Below are 24012 nucleotides of genomic sequence, written 5' to 3'. Positions count from 1 at the left end.
CATGGTTCTGCCCATGGAAAGCTGGATCTTCTCCTCACCTGGGTGGAATGTTATTATTGCCACGGGTGGCCATGATACTATTACACACATCAAGGCTTGTTAATGCTCCAGGGCTAAACTGGCCACTCCAGACTGCTTCCATTCCAATACATGCAAGATAATGTGCTGGCTAAATATAGAAATCCAAAATATAAACAAATCCCCAGTGACACCCTCGAGATCCAGGCAGAGCAATCAGTGTAAGAGCACTCAGGGTGCACGTGTGGCAGCCTAACCTAAAATCTACTCAAACCAACTGTAACAGTACTTCTGCACGCCCCGTATCAATCAACAGGATGGAAATAAACTGGCATAAAACCTTATCAGAGTCCTGTTGTCTAAAGCCATTAGAGAGAAGGACATGGATACTTAACTAATTGGCACTCTCAGCCTCCCATCCTGGGGTGGTGGGAGCAGCCATCAGCTGAAGGGATGACTCACGGGGCCACACTGCGCCTTGGATCATTTCACCCAGGTCAGGGATAGACTGGAGAACAACAACGAGGGCTTGTCAATAACACACAGAGCTGGTCCCACAGTGACACCCTCTGTGAATCACCTCAGGGGTCCTGGGAGACTCACACCCCCCGCTGAAATGCAGATATCCTTTCCTCCCATGCTTTTCTGACCATCCCTGTTAACTCTGTGTTAGTGCTGAGATATGGGAATAGGAATAACAGCTCTTTACCAGGAAAATTAAAGATATAAATGTAATAGTACAGACAAAAAAACAAACCCCTGCCAGAGTCAGAGCATGCCCTGTGAGGAGAACTGCCCAGCTCCGACAGATGGAATAGAATACACACCCCCATTTCCATCCTAAGACAGGAGGAGACGCAGCCAAGGCAGAGCTGAACGTGGTCTGACCCAAACCCCAGCCCAGGAGGAGCTGCAGCTCAGCCTCCCTGGCTCTGGTGGATAAAGATGCCAAGCAAGGCAGTTCCCAGGCTGGCAGCTCCTCCTGGCAGCTCCAGCTCCGCTGGGGTCCACCAAGTGTGAAATTCCCCTCTCTGCACCAGGCCAGCACAATGCATCATGTGAGTCATTTCTAAGGGATGAAAAGGTTCATAAGCTTCGTGTTGCCCTCTGCACAGGAGTGAATTTTGCTCTTAATGCAAACGGTGCTTAAATGCAATATTTTAAGACTAATATTCCGTATAGGCACAGTGTCTGATTCGTGCCAACCCAAGGGGTAATATGAATGCTTAGTGTTTTTTAACCAGCTCCCAAGGACTGAATAAAACCATCAGATGAAAGCTGTGACCTTCAAAGAGCATGGAATCACTCTTTCTTTTCATCTAGGAGATAATTTAGCTAATACTTTTCTCCTCATTGAAGACAGAGGCTCGCCGCACTGAAAACTGTTTACAAATGTTCTTTCCCCATTAAATTGATTTTCTGAGTATAGATAGGCAGTGTTTTCTGGAACTAATTTAAATTCCTCTCTAATTAATATTCAGGACCAAAATATGTTATCTTTGCATGACTGTGCAATTATTAAAAGGAAAATATCAGAGAATGTAGGGGATTTTTTGGTGGTTTTTTTAACTAGCCATTACCCAACAAGAAATGTATCATTTCTTTGCCTTTTTTAGGCTGCAGAAGTATCTTTTTCAGTTATGTACACACCATTTGTGAAAGGAGACAAGGCTGACAAAATAAAGGAGGCAAATAAAAACTTTGCTAAAGAGCACCCTGATTACATGCAGCTCATATTCACAGGTAACAGCAGATGTCTTGAGCACTGTGTACTCTTTGTTTGTGATTGTGTCTTAAAAGGACGCTGAGAGAGTCTGAAGCTTGAGCTTCAGGCATTTCTGCACTTCTGGGGGGAAAACTGTCATCTGAGATTTACTCTGTGATTGTCCATGATTTAGGTAATCAAATTCTGAGGGCAAAGTACGGACTTCACACTTCAAGTCCCCATAAATACATTTTTTACCCATGAAGTGCCACATTTGTGTGACTGAATTTCATTATTGCAACCAATCTCTTGTTCAAAGGCAGCTTTGCAGTGTGCTGTGGTGGCCGGGAGAACCAAGCTCACTCCCAGCTCCATGGATTTCCGTGACCACTGATGGTCACCCCTGCAGCAGGGCCTTCACCTTTCCCTTCCCTTCACCTTTCCCTTTCCTTCACCTTTCCCTTCCCTTCACCTTTCCCTTCTGAGAGCACTGCTGGCCTGACCACCACCTTTGAGAGCACCTCAGCTGCAGGGATGGGAACAGAGTGCCAAGCTTCCTTTAGCCCATTGAAGACAAGCAGGATCCAGAGTGAGCAAGGGCTTCATCTTGTCACCTCCTGGCACAGTGAGCTCCAACAGCCTCTCCTGGGGTAAAGAGATGCCCAAATTCTGGTGACCGTGGCCTTGCTTCAAGAGGAATGGGCATGACATTTTGGCAGGGGGATAAAAGACATTTCTTCTTGTCATTAACATGCTGACCTGGAACATAGCTGTCTCTGATAAGGCTTGGCTCTGAGTTGGTGATTGAGAAACCTGAAGGAAAAAGTACATTTTCCACGTCAGACAAACTGAGTGTAGCTGACCTCTCACTGCCACCTCCATCACAACCATCCAAAAGGCTGAGGGGCTGCCCACCTCCTGCAAACCCCAGGTCAGATGGCCCTAACCCTGCCCAGCTTCCAAAAGGCTTCCAAAAGGAGACAGCCTGATTCTTTGGAGAAAATAGTAAAATAAAATCTCCTTCTAAAACACAAATAGTAATTAGGAAACCTAGTGTTCACCATTAAACTGTGCAAACTTGTTTTGTTCATTCTTGTTTAGCTTTAGAAAACCAGTAGAAATCTAGATCATGTTTTGCAAGTTGCAGGCCAGCCATGTGCTGGATTTCTGGCAGGAGCTTTGGGCTTGTTCAAAGAGAGAAAATGAGGATTTATCTATCATGAAAGTTGTAAAATCCCTGTCTTCCATTTACTTGCTGATGGGACTGTGGAGAATTTCCTGGGACAAAAGTACTGGCATTAAAAGGAGCATAAAACAAAACTCCCTCAATTTACAGCAAGGGTGAGACTTTCAGGAGCACATAAGCAGCAAAAGTGTGCAAGTGTTGCACTGAAACTCAGTTTGTGTTCATAAATCACTGAATGATTCTGAAAGTGTCACCAGTCACTTCCTTACTCCTCCTTTTCCAATAACAAAAAGGAAGAAGGTAAAAAAAAAGGGGGATAAAAGATTCCAGTCCTATAGAGGTTTAGTAGATTCTAAAGCAGACAGACTAGAGCCAGTTCTGCTTTCAAATATATTTTTTTACAAAAATCTATCAGTAAAAAGAATTACTTCAATTTTATTTTTTTCGGAGCGCAGGTTCTGAATTTTCTGGGATTTAAATGGTACCAAAGGCAAAGAAAAAAACATATGTAAACATATCAGGGCTGTCCTGAGAGCCCTCTCAGGCAGAGCAGATACAGCTCCTTTTCCTTCACTTGATGCTGAGGTAACTCAGAACAGTTTTAGGTGAAGTCAGCAAGTCTGTAGTGTTTACTCAACTTATCTATTCAGATCTAATAAAAATCTAAACTCTAAAATCATAGTGCCCACCAAAAAAAAACCCATCACAAGCCACAAGTTTAATTCTTTGTCAGCGTGGTACCACTGAGCATTCAAACTGCAGGTCTGAATCTCTCATAGGTGAAATTAAAAATAGGAGAAAATCCTATTCTATCAGTGGGTGTGAAATACCAGGCATCTCACGAACATGTTATTTTTAAATACCCTTCCTATTCTGCAACAAATATCTGTCCAATTTTAGTCCAAGTTCTGCTGGAGTGTAAGGTCTGAATTGGTTTCAAAGTTTTCCTATTGCCAAGGAAAAGGAGCAGATACACATCGAAATCCAAGTGTACAATGCAGTTTGTCACGAAATTGGGAATCCATCAGCAGCAGAATATGCTGCAAGGGAAATATCAGGTCCACTTGCTTTGATTTATGTCAGGGTAAGTCTGGAGAGTGCTGAGTGGGGTTTTCCATTTGTCACTGTGACCACACAGCCTGGCATCTTAAAAGCAGGGCTCCCTGCAAACAGAGCACTCCTTTGTGAGAAGTGACACTGACATTCAATCTAGGTTTATTTTCTGCAGGGGAAGGGAAGGGAGGGTAGAGCTGGTCCAGCTCCCTACACAAAGGTGCTTTGTGTAAGTGCTCTGAGCATCTGTCCTTGCTGGGGTCGGTGACACACAGGGGTGACAGCAGCACTCACACGCTCTGGACACAGCTGACACGTGCCAGCTGGGCAGATCCCACAGGACGTGCAGGAAACCTGGGATTGTGCTGGTGGTGCTGATGGCAAAAGCACAAATCTGTAGGAAATGAAACCTCACGAAGTCAGGGAACAACAAAACAGCTCCTTCTGCAGCTAAAAGATCCGGATGATGTGTTCTGAAGGGTTGAGTTCTTAATGCTTTGGATGATCAGCACTGAAAAGTGCATTGATGGGAAGAACATGTTTTATCTTATGCATCAGCAAAACTCAAGCTGTTGATGCAAAAGGTTGCAAAGTCTGGATTTTCAAAACTCTGTTAGAGCTTGGTGGGTTGGTTTGGTCTCTTTAGTTCTGGCAAGATTTCTGGAACCCATTTCAGTCCCTTCTTTTTTCCCCCAAAACCAAGTAGCTTCTCTTAAAGCTGAAATGTGACACTGGAAATTATCTTCATTTTGCTATTCCTGATCCTCATGGAATTCACACATGGCCAGACATGCTTGAATCTCTGCCTGCCTGCCCAGCAGTGCTCACTGACTGTGGGTTTCAGAAACAAAAAAATTTGGAAAGGTCTTTAACTAGAAAACTGCCAATATTTTCAGGTGCACCAACTTGCTTAGAGGCTGGGATAGCTCAAGGATGATCTCCACAATCCTTGCTGGATGAGGAGGGTTGGGGAGTTTCTCAAGGCTCTTTTCTCTTTGGCCAGAGAAGTCTCTCCATCCTCCTCACTCCTCCAGTTCTTCCTCACCCTGACCTTCCTCTACAGAAAATGAATGTGAAAAAACACAGTCTATGGTATTTTTATTTCATTTCCTAGACCAGAAGGCACCTTTCAGTCCTACCATGGAAGAAGAAACAAAACAATCTGGGGACAGAACTGGGGAAAAATATTGTCATGGATTTTATAAGAAGCACCACTATAAAAATTTCTTTTTGGTATGTGATGTGTGGTGGCAGAATCCTCTGTGTAGGAATGATGTTGTGCTTTTAGGCAAGTACTTCATGCTGCACATATGCTCCTCCCATGTCCAGAAACACCCCATGAACTGCAGCAGGAGCCGAGATCAAATGAAGTTTAGATACTTTTTTAAAGTAATCCTAATTATTTAACAGTACCCAGTTTATTTAAAATCATTTAACATGCAATTTTCTCAAATTTTTATGGCCTAACGTATCATATCCCTTGTCCGCATAACCACCAAAACTACCCATTATATTTAATATTGATAGTATACTACACATTCCACCAGGATCTCCATCAAGAGTTAATAATTGATCCTTGAAGCATTCCTGATGATTTAGATCCTGATCTCTGTGTGGGGAAATATGTGAAATAACCTTCAAATCTGCTACAGCCACATTCAATGTATATTAGTTAATTCCACTCCATACTTGCTGCAATAATGTACACAGCTTTTTAGCAGCATGGCTGTTGATTAGCACAAAAGGTCAAAAATCAAATTTGCATGTAGACTAGACTGTTTTAATGCAATTCTTAAATTATTCTCCTGAAAATATGAGGAAGAAGCCTCTCCTCCTCCCCAGATTGTGAATGCTAATGTTAATGCTTTTTCCCCAGCAATAACCGGGTTGGAGTTTTCTGAGCTCAGGGAATCGGAGCCATTTTCTCGTCAGGAGTGTCTTAGCAAATCACAGGATTTATATTCTTAGATAGGAGGTTGACAAAAACTGCTACTTAGCAACCCCTAGCAAGGAAGAAACATTAGCTGGATATTTGAGGAAGCTCCATCTCCTTTAGCTCCGGAGAGCAGCTGCTGGAACGACGCTAAGTGCCTGAACTCACAGGGTTGGTGGGAGGTGAAGGTGCTCAGTGCTTTCCCAAAATGGGAGCTCACAAAGTGCCTGCATGGCTGGGAGGCAGGAGAAGGGTCAGACATCCCCAAGGAAACACAGCTGCTTCTCTCCAGTTCTCTCCCGGAGCCTTGTGCTGTTGGCTTTGGGTGACCAAAAGCCCGGGTTATTGATGTGTGGGCTGGTAGAAGTGGCATCTTTGGGAAAGTGAAATATCTGTTTCTGCTGTGGGCACTGCACTTCAGTGCACTTCAGGAAGCTACAAGTGCAAACAGACAGTGGGTTGGGTGCTGGCTGCAGAATAAACCCCTGGCCTTTCTAAAAGCCCCGGTAAAACTGCAGTTTGAAAAGAATAATTGAGTCCACAATTATCCCTTTGGGTATGACACAGAGCTTTTAGTGGTAAGGTTCTGTCACACTTGTACGTCTCTAAAGTGTACCAGGAAGAGAAGAAACTTTGAAATAGGGTATCTTTTGTATTTTGCAAAATTATCCTACTCTGCAAATGAATTTGGAGGAACAGGACCACGTGGCTCAAGCAGAGCCAAAGAGCAAAAGACAAAGGGAATTACACAGACACAGAACCAGAGCAGCTCTGCTGCTGAGGATAGCATCTCTATGATGCTGAAAGACTTGGCCAATTTTGGTTCTTTAAAACTATTCCAAAATTTTCTTTAAGCTAGAAATATGACTCCATCTTACTTCTGGCCCATGCAAACTAAATTTAAAACTCTGCAAGACAAACTTCAACTACAGACCTAAGCTTTACAACTTACTTTAAGATAAAATAATATCTTTGGTTTTTTTAATAGAACCAACATTCCTTTCTGTCATCTTTTTCATTTGAAGATGCAAATGTGCAATCCAAATTCTTGTCCTGATCAGATATTTTTTTAAACAAAAACATTTCAGGACTAAAGAAGATCTTACTAAGCCATGGCAGCACTTAATATTCAAGGCAATTCTGCCACCTCAGTTGTGCAGCCACACAACCTATAGTTAATTATGTGCTTTATGCACACACCCCAGTGTTGGTATGATGTGAAGTTAGAGGTTTAAAAAGCAGAGAATTTTCTCTTCCCCCACCCCTTTTCTCATAAAGAACAGCCAGTTCCATTTAAATCAAGAGGACATTTGGGTATTGTGAAGCAATTTGAGAAAGAATGTCACAGTCTGCCCCTCATCTGCAGCTGGAGGGCAAATGCCATAAACCTCATCTACCCAGAAATACCCTGGCACAAGGGTTATTTTATTTGCCTTAAAAGATGTCTGCTGGTCAGACCTGCAGCTACTCAAACCCCAGCCAAGACTGCCAGCACTGACAAGCAGTTATTCTATTAAGTGATTTCACTGGGGTAATTTCCACTGCTTTATACACACCAAGTTTGCCTTTCTCTTGCTGTAGTCCATGCTGATGGCACATGATGCTACTTAAGAGGAGAAAGAGTGGCCAGAGGGGTTTATTGGACTCCCCATACTATAAAGGTGAGCAAAACCTACCACATGATTCACAGCATGATGCCTGCATTTACAGAACTCACTCTTTTTTTTTGTTGTCTATTTTTTAAGTGGAGGGAAAGTATTTGCTACAGACAGGTTTCAGCACACTCACTTCCAGAACGATACCAGGGGCATTAAAGAAACATTATGATGGGTTTTTCCTGCTTGTTTTTGCAATGCACTACAGAGCTGCTCACAAGGCATAACTTCATTCAGATTTTTGAGCTGAAAAACAGTTGAAAGGTCTTCACAATAGGCAAGAACTAATGGGGGGCACTCCAGACTTTTGCAAAGTGGTGCTCTTTAAGCTGATACTCAAACATGCCCTGAGTGTTGGGTATGACACATCCCGCTTTAAATCCAGGCTGACCAAACTTTGCTTTCCTTTTAATTTTTTTCTTTTTTAGCACTCAGCAATTTAACTTTATTTATAAATAGAAGTGGCAGAAGGGATGACTCCTTTCCTGCATACAGAGAAAAGGAAAAGGTGGGGGTATCACGCCGAAGTTCTCAATAGATGAAAGGACACATGATTCACTCCTCTCACATGCTCTGCAGCTCCTTTCTGCAAGGAAAGCTTTGTTCTGGCTGTTAGTGCTGGGCGTTTAGCAGGAGCCAAGGTAAGCTCCATCCAGCAGAGGCTGATCTGCTTTGTGTGGGTGCTTTTTCATCCCAAGGTCAGAGGAAGGAGGATGTCATAGGGATGATCCTCGGGCAGCAGGACCTCATTCTCTCCTTTCTTCCCAGAGAGGAAGATCTTCAAAGATGCCTCCAGGAATAAACACCTTTATTGGTTTTAGCTTAAAAGGAATTTGTGCAGCAAAAAGTTTTCTAGGGAATGCTCCCTCTTGCGAGGCTGCCCATTATGAATTAAGTCCTCAACAGAAAATCCATCAATTGCTTATTTTTACTTTATTTTAAATTCTCCTTGAAATACTAGTCAGTAGGGGTGAGATATATCCAGAAAGTAACAGCATCATCATTTACCTGTTTCTTATCTGAATATGTTACTGAATTCTGTTACTGAAGTCTGTATTCTAACCAGAATACAACTCTTGCTCTGTGTACTGTATTTTGGGCTCCTTTGCTACCCAATTCCTCTTTTCCACTGAGTCTCCATTTAAGTGTGCTGCTTGCTTGACCTTCACTGTGGCTATCTGGGCTGGTTTCGCTTTCATCTGATTGCCAGGTCACTTTATTATGTTTTTTACTGCAGCTTAGTAGCCCCTTGAATTCTGCTACAGTTCATGTAATTCTCATCATGCGGATCAGCTCCCTGTGGAAATTTTCTTCCTGCCAGCACAGTTATTTACTTTCTCTGTCTGCATTTCTCATTGTCACCGAAACACCACCTCTGACAATGTTCAACCTCTTCTAATCCCTTTAAAAAAAAAAAAAAAAAACACAAAAAAACCCCACTTGTCAGTCATTTATTTATTTATTTCCAACCTACTCTAAATTTAAACAGCATTGCTGTGTCCGCAGAGTGAGTGCTGGCTCAGATGCCAAATTTGTTTCCTGGAGCTACGTGGCCTGCCCTTTTATTTTTCTGAAGAGTCAAGCAGAGAAAAAATTGTTTTCTTTTAGCCTTTACTTTCTTAATCACTGGAGAAGCCCCCAACAGACACAGCGTGATGAGAGAGGATTGTTACCTGCTTTCTGAGCTGATGACTCAACACTCTCATTTCTTAGTGCTTGCACAAAAAGGGTTTGGGTGGATTTCAAGAATAGCAGGGAAAAACCATTTGCTGCATCTCAAATGTCGTGAGACTATTTGGTGTTGATAAGAGCTCTCTTTTTTCCTCATTAACAGATTGCTTCTCCTTCTTTTAATGCACACAGCTCTGCCTGGGGCTTTCAGAGACCAAGGATTGGGTAGAGACTGAGCTCCATTTTCTCCCTTGCTTCAGCACCATGTTAACTAGATAGGGTCAGAGTTATAATTTCACATATCAGAGAGCACAGAAAACTTTCTCCTTGCTGGTATCTCTTAGTAATACTAGGTCAGGTCCTCAGAAAAGGACTCTTCAAGTGATAAATGTAGTTTGTAAGGAGGTAGTGCCAGTCTCCCCTCCTAGAGTTGGGTTAACAGTTCATGAGAAAATGGGTTTGGAAGGACTCTCCAGGATCCTCAGGTCATGTGCTGTTGTACGCCTTTGTTTCACCAAATATCTCACTGATACATTCCGTAAAATCCATCTTAGAACTGTCTTTTCTGCTCTGAGTGAAACACACCACAGACCTTCCACCCGAATTATCACAAGCTTAACTATCTTGTTTGTGCTATTTTTACATAATGGTCCTTTTGCTATCATTGTCTTTTATCTCTCCTTTCCTTTTCAGTTGTTTGCTCTCTTTGGAATTCAGCCCTGCATTATGTTTATTGAGAAGAATAATAAGCTCTTGGCATTTTCATTAATAGACTAATCAAAGCACACTTCTCTCAAAAGAGGTATCTCCTACCGTGCTGGCTTCTCTGCTCTGTGATGCTTGGGTTTCAATTAACCTCTCCAAACACAGCTGATGGAGCTATCTGCAATCCTCCAGAGAACTGCTGACCAGAGCTCCTTTTCCCTGGGCACTGCCTGATTCTCTCCTTCAGCTAATGGAAATGCCAGTCCACTGCCTCACAGTTGCTCTCTCATCTGGAGCTCCCAGATTACAGCTCCATCACTCTGCTGGTCTCCAGCACACACTCTTTTATTTCACAATTATCTTAGGTATTAGATTAAAAGGCATAAAATTAACTGTACCAGGATTATGTGTGGTTTTTAAAAGTTAAAGAAAATGGAGGGTTTTTTTCCATTACTGTTCCTGTAAGAGGTATAGAAAGCAAGATCAGAGTTGTTATTAAATTCTTAGCTTTGATAAAAGAACCGTGTTCACACTTGATGGTTGCCCAGTGCAAATTTCTGCAAAACCAAGATCAAGACTAAATCAAATGATGAAGATTCTTTGTGAAGAGAGGTTCAATTTAAAAACAGGGCAGAGCTTGTTGAAAAAATAAATGCCATTCCAAACTTTCCTTTCACTGTGTTCAATTCATGATTGGACCTAGAATCACCTACCTGAAGTGCATGGAAATGGCAGCATCAGGGTGCCGCCATATGGAGCTGCCAGAACAAAGGTCTGCTAAAAATACTGGAAGTGGTTTTGAAAATTGATGCCAATTCTTGGAATTTCAGGCACTTAAGTGCATTCAAAACCCTGATTAGATGAATGGAAATTTCACTCTGAAGGGCTGAGCATTCAGATATGCAATGGTTCCATCTCGTCGGGAATCTAGGCCAAATTGCTTTTGAAAATCTCAGTAGGGTGCTTATTTGCATTTTTGGCATCAGAATACTTCTGAAAATATGGTGGCAAGGCTGCCATCCATCAAACACTTCAGCAGGTGCTGAGATTTTATGCAAGCACTTGGCTGAGTTTCTGTATTCACACACTTAAAATTTACCATGTGCCTGGCTGCCTGGAGGATCAGAGACCACCTCTGCAGGTTTTAGGCCCTCAAGGTTATATATTTGAAAACTCTGGATTTGCCTAGTCTGCAAACAAACCGTAAGCTGACACACTGCACGCTTTCCTCAACCTCTTCACTGAAACTTTAAAGCAATCCATATAAGTTAGGTGATATTTAATAGAGGGATTATGGAAAAGCCTTTTCCAAATGAGAAAATTGCATTCAAGTTTGTTATCTGCTGTCCCCCCTTCACATACATTATGACTGCATATTTATTTTTCTACTACTACTACTACTAGAGAGAGTGTGGCAAGAAAATCTATCTTTTCTTTCCCCTCTTCAGAGACTGTCAGCAGCGTTATCTTTAAGGTGCTGGATATCATATTGCTTATAGCATGTTGCTTTTAGCATTACCAGCACAAATATAGGGGCTGATGAGCCTCCAGGTGCAGGGCTTAAAGGACAGGATTTTTTTCCTGTGACTGTCCTCTCACCTCCCTTCTTTTGCTGGGAAAACTGGGCAAGCACAGCTGGTGTCCAGTGTGATGGAGAGGTTCCATTTCACCAACCTCCCTGGCCTCTGGCAGAGGGAGGAGGAGCAGCCCCAAGTGATGAATCAAGTGATGGCTGAGCTGGTGACCATCCCTGTCTGCAGGAAGCCACTTGGGAGGGTGCAGAGCTGGTCAGGTTTTATTTCTAACACCTATTTTGGCCTTTAGAAGAAGGGAGCCAGGGAAGGAAGGGCTGGGCCAGAGCTCCGCACTGCAATGTGCTCCATAACTCATTTTTGCAGCCCTGAAGTAGTTTTTAAATTGTCCTTCAGTGCTTTATCAGAGGAGGTGCTGATCACCTGCAAGGATGACTTTTATAGAACCAGCATGACTCATCTGTGGGCATATTTTTAAAACCTCTTCTTTTCCCCCAAACCTCCCCAAATCAGTCTGGGAAAATGATTGCAATTATTCAGATTGTGCTACTTTAAGTTATCTAACCTCAGAAGCCACCTGCTGCAAAACAGGCCCAATCCAGCTACAGCTGGGCAGAGGAGGGAAGGAAAGGTTTCCTTCCTGCTTCCATCCGTGACTTGCTCCTTGTCTCTGAATAATCCTGTGTGCCTGCCATGCTTTGTTTTCCCTTTGTGAGAGGAGGGCAGTGATGCCAGCAGGGCTGGGACTGGAGTCATTAAAGGCCTGATAGCACATCAATAAGCTGCAATCAGAAAGTACCATATGATTATTCTTCCTCGAGGCTGTCAGGTTTTATGAAGGGGGAAACAGGGAGCTCAGGTACATGTAAAATTTAAGCATTTCATTCTAGGGGGAAAAAAAAGAAAAAGTCCCTCCACAGCTCTTGCATTTAAATACAGTCCAATTTTGATGATCCAACTAAAAAGTCTTGGTTTTCCCAAAGCCAGTCCCTTGCCATTTGTTTGCAGTCCTGCAAAGCTCCTAAGCTCTGCAGAATTAAAGCTTCACAGCAGCTTGCTTTAGGGAAGAGAAGCAGCAGCCTGCAACTGCAGGAGGTGGTTGCCAGACTTTGAAGTCTGGGCTCGAGATAAGGGGAAACGACACTGCAAAGAAACTGTGTTATTAAAAGACATTCTCCTTTTGATTCAAGTTCTCTGGTATTAAACTTCAGCAGGCCCACATTTCAAGGCTGACTAAAGGGTCTTGAGTTATTGGTACATATTTCAGTGATAGGTTTTTCTCCAGGGCACAATATTTTCAGTACGCTGCACGTTGGGCACAGGCTCTCACTCTCTTGTCTGTGTATCTTGTCATGTAGTAATCATAAACCTGACCTCCCTGGAAAGCTTTTTGGAGAGGCTTTAGGCCACCCAAGACAGGTTTTCAGTCTCTTAAGGGTAGGACTGGGCAGGACAAAGGTCCATGCTGGGGCATTTAAGTGACAAGCTTTAAATCTTTCAATGAAACACGTATTTTTTGTTTACTGAGCACAAGGTAAAAATGCTTTTTTACAAGCATAAAGACAGAAAATTCCTACCAGCTACACTCACTGCACTAATTCAGAATTCATTTATTTTTCTTTGTTCTGCCACCCAGCTGTAAAATATATCTGTGTTCTCTCTGTGCAAATGGAGGCTCGTTTGCCTTGTAACTGGAATATTTCAGTAAAGTTAAGGCACCACAGTGTGAAGGCACAAGACTGCAGGCAAGAACTTGCAGAATAACTTCACCAGGGAGTGATTAATGGGCTTTATCTTCCCTGGTGACACCAGCCCACATGGCACAGGCTTCTCCTCTGCCAGCAGGGACTGGTTCCCCTGCACATCCCAGCTGCACCGAGCTCAGAGCATCGCTGCCCATGGCTGGGTCTGCACTCCTGACTCATCCAGGGAAGGGACAGGGAGAAATCCTCGCCTGCTCGTCCTCCTGTCCCCTCCTCACCTGGCTGGGGTCCACACAGGATGAGCCATCTGCAGGACTGGGCTGTCCTGGTGTGATTCAGCATCTCCCAGTGGCCGCTCCAGAGGCAGCCCCGTGTCCCTGGGGGCAGAGCCACAGCACCACGCTGGCCCCTTGTGATTCTCACTCTTCACCAACATTTCTGAGAGAAATCTCGTTTCTTTTCCTTGAAGGAAGCTGAGCTGGCCAAGTTCTAATGGAGCATTGGACTAATAAAAATTTAAAATAATTCCTCTGAGGTCATTCTGACTTTACACTGGAAAAACTGAGATAAGACTTTATGACCAAGGAAGGCAGTTAAATTGTGTGAGTTAGAAAGGGCTAAAGATGCCAAATGTTTATTATCACTTACTGAATAACTTGTATAAGTTTAAAAGACACTGAATTTATAATAGTACAACTCACAAGGATCCCAAAGGCATTTCAGTTATAAACTCTTCTGTGTAAATGTCTTCCTGTAACTAAATAAATAAAGTCCTAAGATATGGCACAGGAAACCTCAACTGAGGCCTTTTTAAGTCGGTATTTTTTCACAGACCCTAGGAAAACAAAGATGCTGCAATTTCAGTTAGCCTGAACAATTAATATAAGTGGAGAAAAAAACCCCTGAAGAAAATATTTCCAAGGTTTATGATTTCAATGTCACCATATTTGTACACCATAAATCAAGATGAAAGGCTGTTAAAAAAGAAAAAAATCTATTTTCATTTAAAATCAAATTCGGACTTTTTTTTTTTTTTTTTTAAGCCACATAAGGCTGTTAAAAAAGAAAAAAATCTATTTTCATTTAAAATCAAATTCAGACTTTTTTTTTAAAGCCACATTTCTCTTTGTGGGGGATTTTCCAAAAAATACCTTCTTTGGGAGAATTACTCTGGTTTGCCAACTGCCCACTTTTGCAGTTGCACATTTTATCTGCCAGTAGAGCTGGTGAAACACTTTGGGCGATAAAAATTAAAGCCACAGGACAAAATGGGCACTTTTCACTGGCATGTACCAGTATCAGTGAAACTAATTGGAAATACTCCTTGTTTTCACTTGTTTTCCAAGGCAGTGGAATTTGCAGCCTGGTTGGGCTGTCAGAGCAGCCCCTTGGGGTGACAGGCCAGTGTCCTGTCCCTGTCCCAGTGAGTGCTGCCCAGCCAGTTCTTCAGGAGAATTACTCCAAGGAAAGCACTGGAAACATCCTCCCCTTCCTGAGCAGTTCCTCTGCTGCCTGGTTTGATGCAGGAGCTGTGCTTTGCCCATTCTGCCCTTAATACCCTTAATCTCTGGGCTCTGTCTATTCTGGATTCATAGAAGGAGATTATATGTCATAAAATTATGGCAATTGAAAATTTCTGACAGGTTAACTCTTGAAGTCAGAGGCAGAAATTTATAGGGTTTTTTTTTGGTTTTTTTTTTTTTCCATCAATGCTGATGCACAACATGCATATACCCAAAAGATTTCATAAAATGTTTGGACCAACAATATTCAACTTAATGGCTGCATAAGCACAGGGAAAACAGGCTGGGATTGAGCATAACAAATTTCTTTAGAGATTCAAAAGAAGATTCCTGTATCCTTTATCCAGTGCTGGGATGCAGGTAAATAATTTTAACTTCAAATACCTGAACGTGTAGGGTAACTTGAGGAAATGCTGAATCTCAGGGCAGCATTTTTTTCTCTTGTACAGAGGAGCCTAAATGCTGATGTTTTGGGTTTTACCACCTATGTTCTCATATTAGACTGCTGCCTGTCTAGGTACAGATGGAAGAGGCAATTTCTTGAGGGAAAAGACAACTTCTGCATAAATTCTAATGCTTATATTGTCTAACTCCTTGTAATGAGTAATGGATTTGGGAAGAGATTCCAAAACCGATGGTTTGCATTCTCTTCAAGCAACGGAACACTTTGGAACAGACCTACTAGAGCACAGCAATGTGACAGGAATTAAATACCAGTTTCTCCCAGTTTGTCCCTAAATACTGATGGCTGCTCACAGGAGTCTGCTCAAGGATCTGAGCCTTGTGTCTCTCTTACTGAACTAAGAGCTGCTGAAACGTTTCCAGGTGTTTGGGAAAGGTGCAGGGTGAGACAATGCTGTGACTGACCTGGAAGGGTACCACAGTGAGGCAGTGCTGCAGCTACCTGGAATTTTAGCCTCCCTTCTAACACGAAGGACAGATTACCAAGTATTTTCCCTCAGCTTCTTTTTATGGTTTACACTAGAAATTGTCAGCCTTGGTTTTATGCTCTGTTATGCTGAATGATGGGGAGAAGGAAGGGTTTGCCAAAGGAAAAGGATAGTAAAAGCAGGGAAAATGAGCTAGATACTTCCAGCTACAGTAAAAGCATCTCAGCTTTATTGTTGTCCTCTTGTAAGGTTTTACATGCTGCTTTAAATGATGATACATTAGCCTTGGGAGAAAATACTAAAAAGCATTCGTGTATGACACAGAATATCTCAGACAGCTAAAGAATAAAATATGGAGCCTTTATTCTTTACAACCTAAGCCTTCCTTTACTAAATATAAACATTTACTGCATTAAAATGTATAGGCTTAAGTACAAATTTTCCAGAGGATTTTTTCTCATTGTGAAGTATTTTATATCCCCAATAATACAGTGTAATGGCTGAAGCAAAGATGAGGTGGCAGTGCTCATTGTGTGAAAGATGAGTAATAAAATCATCAGCGTACAAATGATTTTTTAATTAGGTTTTAATCTGTGTATTTAGAGAAGTTATTTCTGTGTGAATTCCACACTGATAATTTTTATCTCGGTACCACAGCTGCAGTCACTAATGGCTGATGCCATGGACATCCTTGAAGGAAAAAGTGAAGAACATGCGTGGACTAAAATTGAGAAGGTAAAAGCAGCAGCAAAGGGCAGGAGAGTATATTGCTCCTTGGGGAGTAAAATTCCACCTGAGTCGTATCTATTTGAAAGGTTAAAAAAAATGTAACTGCTATTTGAAACCTGACTGCACCCCTTGAACTCTGCTAGTGCTCAGGCACTGGCCACAAATACATGTTTATTGCTTGATTTAGCCCCTGTGGTTGAACTTTGTCCATGCTAATAGTCTCATGGGGTTGTCTAACTCATGAAAACAAAAAGACAAAAAACCCAACCTGAATAGCTTCTTTCTGGCTGATAATTAGAATTCTCTTCTATCTTTGTCACAAGTGGTACTGTGCTAATTGGATGTGAGGGGGAAGTTTTTAGGGAATGAAATTCAGTCCAACAAATTAGGTCTCTTAGTGGAGCTCAAATGAGGCTTTGGTGATGTGAGAGGTAAAAGACATGTAAATGCTTCTCTGGAGTCTGTGCACAGCAACTGGTCAATTTAATTCTGAAAGGATTTGTGAAATGCAGAGAGCCTTGTGCTGCTTCTCAGTGCAGATGAGTCTGACCTGGCAGAATGAGCAATAGGTGGGGCTGGGCTGTAAGAGGAGTGTCTCACGTTTTCACAAAGTCTCTCAAACCAGAGCAAATCACAGCTCTGGGCATTCAGCACCACGGACATTCAGCCCCTTGTGAGGAAAAGGACAGCGACACGTCACCAGAGAGGGAGAATGCGATTCATGGTTCTTGCAGCTCCCTCAGGTCCCAGAGGGATGCTCTCTCACTCTGCACTGTGGATGCAGTGACAGGCTGGGGAACAGAGGGTTTGGATTTCTGCACTGGCAGGACTTGGAATTGCCCTTCCTTGGGGCTGGGGGTTTGCAGACAGATCTCAGGTGAGACACTGGAAACCCCAGACCCTGCCTACGAGACAGAGATGTCTGAGAGACACCACAGGGGTGGAGGGTCAAGGTGTTCTCAACGGGATTACATTCATTATATTCCTAAGTTATTTCAATTGCAATTTGAGAAGGCATCTATCTCTCCTTAGAGAAGTGTGAGTAGGTGTGTATTGCCTCAGTTAGCTGTCAGATCAGTGGCTTTTAATAAAGTTTTCCAAGAACAGAATGTTTTCAGAAACTAATCAGATCTTAAGTGCCCCAAATTATAGACAGACTGGGTTCCATCTCTTTCAAAAGCTTGTGAGGTAAAACAAAGGACAAATATTCCTATTTTTTTGACATTGTACCAGGATAGTCTCTAAATTTCTCACACCTGCCTACAGATCATGAGAACCTTTTGCAACACGAATGCTGCACATGATATAAATTATATATACTTATACAATTACATATATTTTCCTGCCTTATATAATAAACATTGTTCTCTGGATAAGTGTAAATGACGTAGTTACAAATAGCCTAGTCCCTGTACTTCTCTAATACTTAACCTTCCCATTTTACACGGTAGGCTTAAATATCAAAGACAGATTTCCAAAGTTTTTCCAAAAGTCAGCATTTTAACCCACAGTCAGGTGTTTGAATAACCAGCCTGATTTTCACTCTGAAAGTCCACAGGTCAGAGGCTGTTTGGAATTATTTAAACAGAGATAGCTAAATATTTATTAAAGGTTCCTTAAAATTTTGGTTATTCCTATATTTTTTGATACAGAGTGACTAATATCCCACTGCAAATTCAGTAAAACAAAGTATTTTCTTTCTTTCTATTTGTCTGTATGTATGTACATCCTTTATATATCTCTGGATACTTTTCTGTATAATTTTAACAAAAATCAAGCTAACATCTACAAACGGATTGGTATCCCATATTATGACACATAAATCTGTGCATAACTCAATATTTGGGATTGAAATTTACTGAATGCATTAAAACCTGCTCCCTGCCATTACAAAATTTGGTGCTTCAAAATTAGTTTGCATTCTGAGCATATGTTTGCATTTAATTTCTGACAACTCACATAACTATTTGATTTGAGGCATCTTGTTCCAGGCAGAACTCACTGTTTGTTTCATAATACTAAAATATTTTTCTGCATTATGTCAGAACAAAGAAATGAAAAGCATCATCAACTTTACTTTTTTCCAAAAAAAAAAAAAATGCATTTCAGCATATTCAGCATGTTCTTAGGACAAAATTCTGTTTAAATAGAAGAGACAGGAGAACACTCAGGGAGCTCGGGGGGAGAGGGGTTTGTTGGATTTTTTGGTGGTTTGTGGTTGTTGTTTTTTAAATCAGCTCTAATTAAGAATTTTACATTAGGTTAAAGGTCTCTAACACATTACCAAGGAGGAGGATTAAATCTGGTGATTAAAATTTTCTGTGGTGTGGATTACCACATCACTTGAGCTAGAACCATTTCCAAAAGTTCAGGATTTCTCAGCTCCCTCATCACAGGACACTGATTGCAGGATCCTGCAAAGAACCTTCACACACATCTAGTTTCAAGGTAGTTATTTGTATTTTTGCTATTGAATGAATTTACATATATTGGAAAGCAAAAAACAGAACATAAAGGAGTTTACAAAATAAATGCAAAGCTATAAATGCAAAGCTCTGGAAAGCTGACAGCTATGCTCCCACCAGTGAAGTTTGGCTTTTGCAATAGAAACAGCTGTTGCACCTAATGAAAGCACTCACCAGTTTTCTCTAATGCAGCAGGGTTATAGCAGGGCCTATTTTCCAAATGGTTAAAGGGTCTGTCAGAATTGCCATTACAAACCATTGTTTTCACGGTTTTATATTCCAGAGTCAGCCATAAAAAATTCATTCAGGCTGAAATCTGACATCAAAGGGCACAAAGCCTGACACCCAAACACTTTTCCTCTTGTCATGGTGGAGGGTTTATGAAATTAGCTCAGAATTAATCTCAACAATTTTGAATTTACAGGACTGACAAAGTAGCAATAGATCTGTAGCTTCAAGTGGTTTGGGTGCTGCACTGCTCATCCAATTCACTGACAGATTTACGTTTTTAAGCCAGCTAATTTATCAAACGGGCTAATTATTTTGTGAGCTTAAACACCAGCAAATGAAAAATTACTTCATAATTAGCTGGGAAAAAAAGAGAAGATCAGAGCATGGAAGGTGCTTCTCTCAGTGCTACCAGGCTGTGCCTGCAGCCACGAGGAGAACTGACCCAGGGAAGCCCAAATTGCCTTGGGAGAGGGAGAAACATCCTCCCACAGAGCCTTTACCCACGTCCTAGGGATCCCTGAGGAGTGCCTCAGAGTCAGGGAAAACGGGTCTGGTCAGTCTCCCAATGTCCCTATTCTGCAGAATTTTACTGACACTTCTGCTCACAGTCCCCTGGATAAAATTTGACCAGCAATTGAGGGAAACAGACACCCTCAAAGCTTTCCAGCAATTAATGGAGGGACTGAGTCACAGCCTACTTCAGGAATATGGACACTCCTAAGATAGATTTACCCACTTCCTTCTTTTTATAGTTGCCAGAAATTCCCAAACTCAACTTGCTTCTGGCCAGACCACTGGGCTCACAGAGGATTTGAGGCAACATACTAAGGCTTAGGATTATTTTTTTGGTTACTGGCTCTGTCCAAAATATGTTATAAATTGAGCCTTGAAGGTATTTAAATATCACAACTTCAGCATTGCATGAGAATGAACTTCTCTGAAGCCCCTTCTTATGCATGGGAATCCCACCTAAAATTGCCAGTAGGAAACATGAAGGAAAAAAGAATCAAACCCTCTTTCTAAAAGGGGCTTAAGTCTTCACTTTTCTTAAGTCAAGAAAAGTAGAAATGTATTTCTGCTTACTAGACTTTAAAGTGTAAATTCTCTTTTTAATTCAAATTATAGTTGAATTTATTATTTTAGCAAGAATTATTTAGCCCAGTGGTTTAAGCAATGATCTCTGATGCACGAGGCTCAGCAGTAATGAACAGGAAACTCCAAGAGATTTTGAGGGAAATTAAGATGATAACTCAGCTCTGTCCCACAAAACTCCAGACACTGAGAATTAAGCAGAGGCGGACACCCCTCAAATAGCACATCAGTGCTGGGACTGGCAGTAAAGCTGAATAACTCAAGGAATCAGGACTCTGCATGGTCAATGAAGGCCTTTACAGCAGCCACAGGCATGCAGAGGGGGTTAGAGTATCTCAGATAAGTAAAACAGCACCCCTTTCCTCTACAGAGCCTTTGCCCCTCTGCAGTGTTGTGAGAAAAAAAAAAAAAAAAAAAAAAGAAAAAAAAAAAGAAAGAAAGAAAAAAGATATTACTTTCCTATCTCCTAACCATAAATTCATTAATAAAGCCTCACAATATTGTTACAGTGAGAGGCATTTCATTAAATAAATGATACTTCAGAGCCTGCCAACCAGAAACTTTTGACATCCAACGAGGGAAGAGCTGTGTAAGTGGAAGTGCCAGGATGGCTCTGCTTCCTCTACCAAGATAATAATGCAGCTCTACTTCTCCCCTCCATTTAGCCCCCAGGCTTTTGTAGCAGTTTCACAGGATCCTCTTAACATCATTTGAACAGCCAAAGGAGAGACAGGAGTTGGCAAATAAACACTTTCCTCCACTTCCACATGTGAGACACTTCATAAAACCTTCACAACTGAGTTTACCTCAAGGGCATCACATACTTTGCAATTTAGATAAGTTATTATGCCCATCATTTGCTGAGCTCAGTGGAATGCCTGTTTCATAAATCTGAAAGCAGAGCAAACATGGATGAGTGAATAAAAGAACAGATGTAACTTACATAAGGATAAGAATATAATAAAAGCTGCACTAATATATGTGAATATAAAATGAAGTAAAATTAGCCAACATATTATACAATATTTTAGCCAGGCATGTAGATTTTGAGCAGTTGACCTCTGCTCACCACATCTCTGCCTTCTGCAACAACAACGTCTGATGAACTGTGCTCTTCCACTGACATTATCTCTTAATTGAAAATCAAGCCATGGAAAAGGGCCACAGACTTGCTGGGCTCTCAGTCAGCCAAAGGAGCAAGGAGGGAGACTCATGGCATGTTGATGGGAAGTGGACATGCTGCTGAATAGCATTTGCTGGCTCCTCCAGCAGCTTTTGATGGATATGACTTTGTTACACCTGATAAAGACGTCCAAGCCCATGCCACAGCCACGGGGAGCTCACACAGGCTTCAACAGCCACTGAGTTCTAGTGCACTTTCTTGGCTCAAACTTGGCTATTCCTAAATTAATAGAAGGAAACCAGTTCCTGGTTTATTCCCTTTTTGGGGCTGTGTGTTTTATCAATGTGTGGACTCACTGTGAAAAGGGAAAGCAAACGGTGGGAAAGGGTAGGAAAAGGATATTTTCTGAAACAGGAGTAGAAGTCTAATGTGCAATGTAGTCAGAAAAGTGCAAGTGCAAAAGAAAAACAGTGTTAGTGGCACCAGTTCAGGTAGACTAGGAGTGAAGGAAACCAAGAGCAGAGCAACCAGGTAAAAAATGCAAGAATTTTCCTTGGAGTTGACTGAAGAGTGGCTTCATATCAAGATTACAGAAAACACTGAGACATTCTGGAAAGGATTAACTCTGAATCAGCAACAGCCTCAAGAGAGAAAAAAAATGTGGCAGAAGTTCTAACCTCATGCTGAGTGAAGTATTTAGATCAAGCAGAGGGAGTGGGGACAGTACAAGGGCAGAAAACTATATTTGCCCCACAGAAGCTCAGTGATATTAAAGAATTGTAGGCAATCCAAGAGTCCCAGCAATAAATTCAGCCCCAGCACAGGGACAATTAAAGCACTACAGCATTCACAGAACTTTTGGAGTAAGAGAGAGGTGACAGTGGGATTTCAGCTGCTATCCATACTCCTGTTCCCCAAAATCAATTTCAATTTCTACTCTGAAATTTCAATTTCTACTCTGGAAGAAGCAATTGCACCCTGCCCATTTCCCACCCTCCAGACACCAGAGTCCCACGAAGCTGAGCTGCTGGGTGGTCAGACACCAAACAGCTCTGCCTCAGCACAGACCAGCACTGCCATGTCAAAACAGCAGCTGTGGCTACTAACAGGAACTTTGGAGCACACAAGGTTTTATTCAGGCTTGAAGGAGACATGAGAAGTTTTAAGTTTTCTGCTCCACACCAGAAGGAAATGAAATTTCTGTACATAAAAGCATCATTTTTTCCCAGCTAAATCAATCAGTCTATAACAGATATCATCCACATCCATAATAGGGCCATGATAGCTCCAACAGAACACTGCTAATGCTGTCAGGAAGGAGTTTTGTGCTGAGGAGGCCTTTGGTCCATTCCACCAAGCTATAAAGTGTGATAAGTCACCAGAATAATTTTAAATAGCAGCAAATCTGGCAAGTAAGCAGTAAGTGTCCTAAAATAGGAATAATGTAGGTGCTTGTAGCTGTCTGGCAGTTAAATCACAGGCAGTTCTGGGCATTGCCAGTCCCAGCATGAGGATTTAGGTAAACATTTCCCCAGCCCTTGCCAGTGGTGCTGGCAGTTATAGACGGGCAGCGTGCTCACCTGCTGCCCTCGACCACAGAAGGTCTCCAGCCCTACAAACACTTGTTACCAGGAATTGCTACTGCTCTGAAAAATGGTGTGAATCAACAAGGCTGCTGATAGCAAACACTCTGCTGGACAGGGGTTTCAGGAGAGCTTGTGAAGTACTAAAGGATTTTCTGAGTTCTACAGTAGTTATTAAGCGTAATTCATTAGCAGCATCAATGTGACTTTTTTTCCTTTCCTCATCAATGAAGACTCTTTCCACCATCTGCTTTTAGCACTGGGGCTTTGCTGCTGCGCTGAGGACCTCCAGGCAAACACTGGTTCCATGTTTCACTGAGCTCATCCCTGCACAGTGGGAAGGCACACCGGAGCTGCCTGTCAGAATTCCCTCTTTAGGGCAAGGCTGTGGTGCAAACGAGGCGTGGGGAAGCACAGGAATGGAGCATGAGGGACAGCAGATCTTTGGGACCTGCCTCTCAGCTATGAACACTTCCAACAGTAAGTCCAAGGTGACAGCTGGGTGCTCAAACAAGCACAGGGAAGAGGCTTGGCCCTGCCCAGGGCAGCTCAGATCCTGGGCAGAACTCCTCCCTTGCCTTCACTTAGCACACAAACAGTAAAATCAGGAGTTTATTTCCCCCCCAATACCTAGCAAGCTCTGTTCTAATTGACTTTAATGGGAGGTAGAGATTGGGATTTAATCTTTATTAAAAGATCAGTAGCTTTTCTCAAGCTGCTCCTCCACACCCTGTATAGCCATCCCTGCTTACTCACAGACCCTTCAAGTGCTGCTCCTTTGGTTGTAGTCACTCCAAGGAGCGCTTTAGCAAGCACCTAAGGGAGACAAAGGAAAACACTGAGGGGTGTTTCATGTTTGAAGGCAGCACATTTGCCTTCTATTACTTAAAGCTCCCAAGCAATAAAAATAGAGTCTGTATGCCAGAAGATCCTTTTTGCCATTACCTGTTTTTTATAGCTCCTGCAGACATCTTCAAAAACACCTGTCTCTTCCTTGAGCATGGCTCCTCAGAGTTGTATTGGGATTTGGGAAGTCTGGATGTTTAGGCACCACACCACAGAGGATGCACACACACGCAGCCATGCGAGACACGCTTTAATGATATAACAATTTACAGGGTCTGCTTGCTGCTTATCCAAGTAAATTTCCTTCTAAACGAAGTTATTTCCCTAGAGGAGTTTTTCCTTATTGGATTCTGCCTCTTTCTCATTTTA

The 24012-nt window shown here is 42.1% G+C and overlaps 1 protein-coding gene across 1 annotated transcript in view; it reads left to right on the top strand.

Moving 5' to 3' along the window:
* Window positions 1-17760, top strand: part of SPATA16 (spermatogenesis associated 16) — an 82062-nt gene extending 64302 nt beyond the window's left edge. Inside the window, 9 exon segments of the mRNA XM_041467997.1 lie at window positions 1635-1761; window positions 4781-4858; window positions 5077-5149; window positions 5151-5195; window positions 5839-5848; window positions 11619-11676; window positions 11679-11713; window positions 16232-16309; window positions 17755-17760. Coding sequence (XP_041323931.1) covers window positions 1635-1761; window positions 4781-4858; window positions 5077-5149; window positions 5151-5195; window positions 5839-5848; window positions 11619-11676; window positions 11679-11713; window positions 16232-16309; window positions 17755-17760 — 510 coding nt within the window.
* Window positions 17761-24012: the final 6252 nt, after the last annotated feature.

The sequence above is a fragment of the Pyrgilauda ruficollis genome, unplaced genomic scaffold (genome assembly GCF_017590135.1).
Source record: "Pyrgilauda ruficollis isolate IOZ18807 unplaced genomic scaffold, ASM1759013v1 scaffold21, whole genome shotgun sequence".
In the NCBI taxonomy this organism is placed as follows: domain Eukaryota; kingdom Metazoa; phylum Chordata; class Aves; order Passeriformes; family Passeridae; genus Pyrgilauda; species Pyrgilauda ruficollis.
The sequence above is the reverse complement of the archived record's forward strand: the minus strand, read 5'-3'. Positions and strand labels throughout refer to the sequence as shown.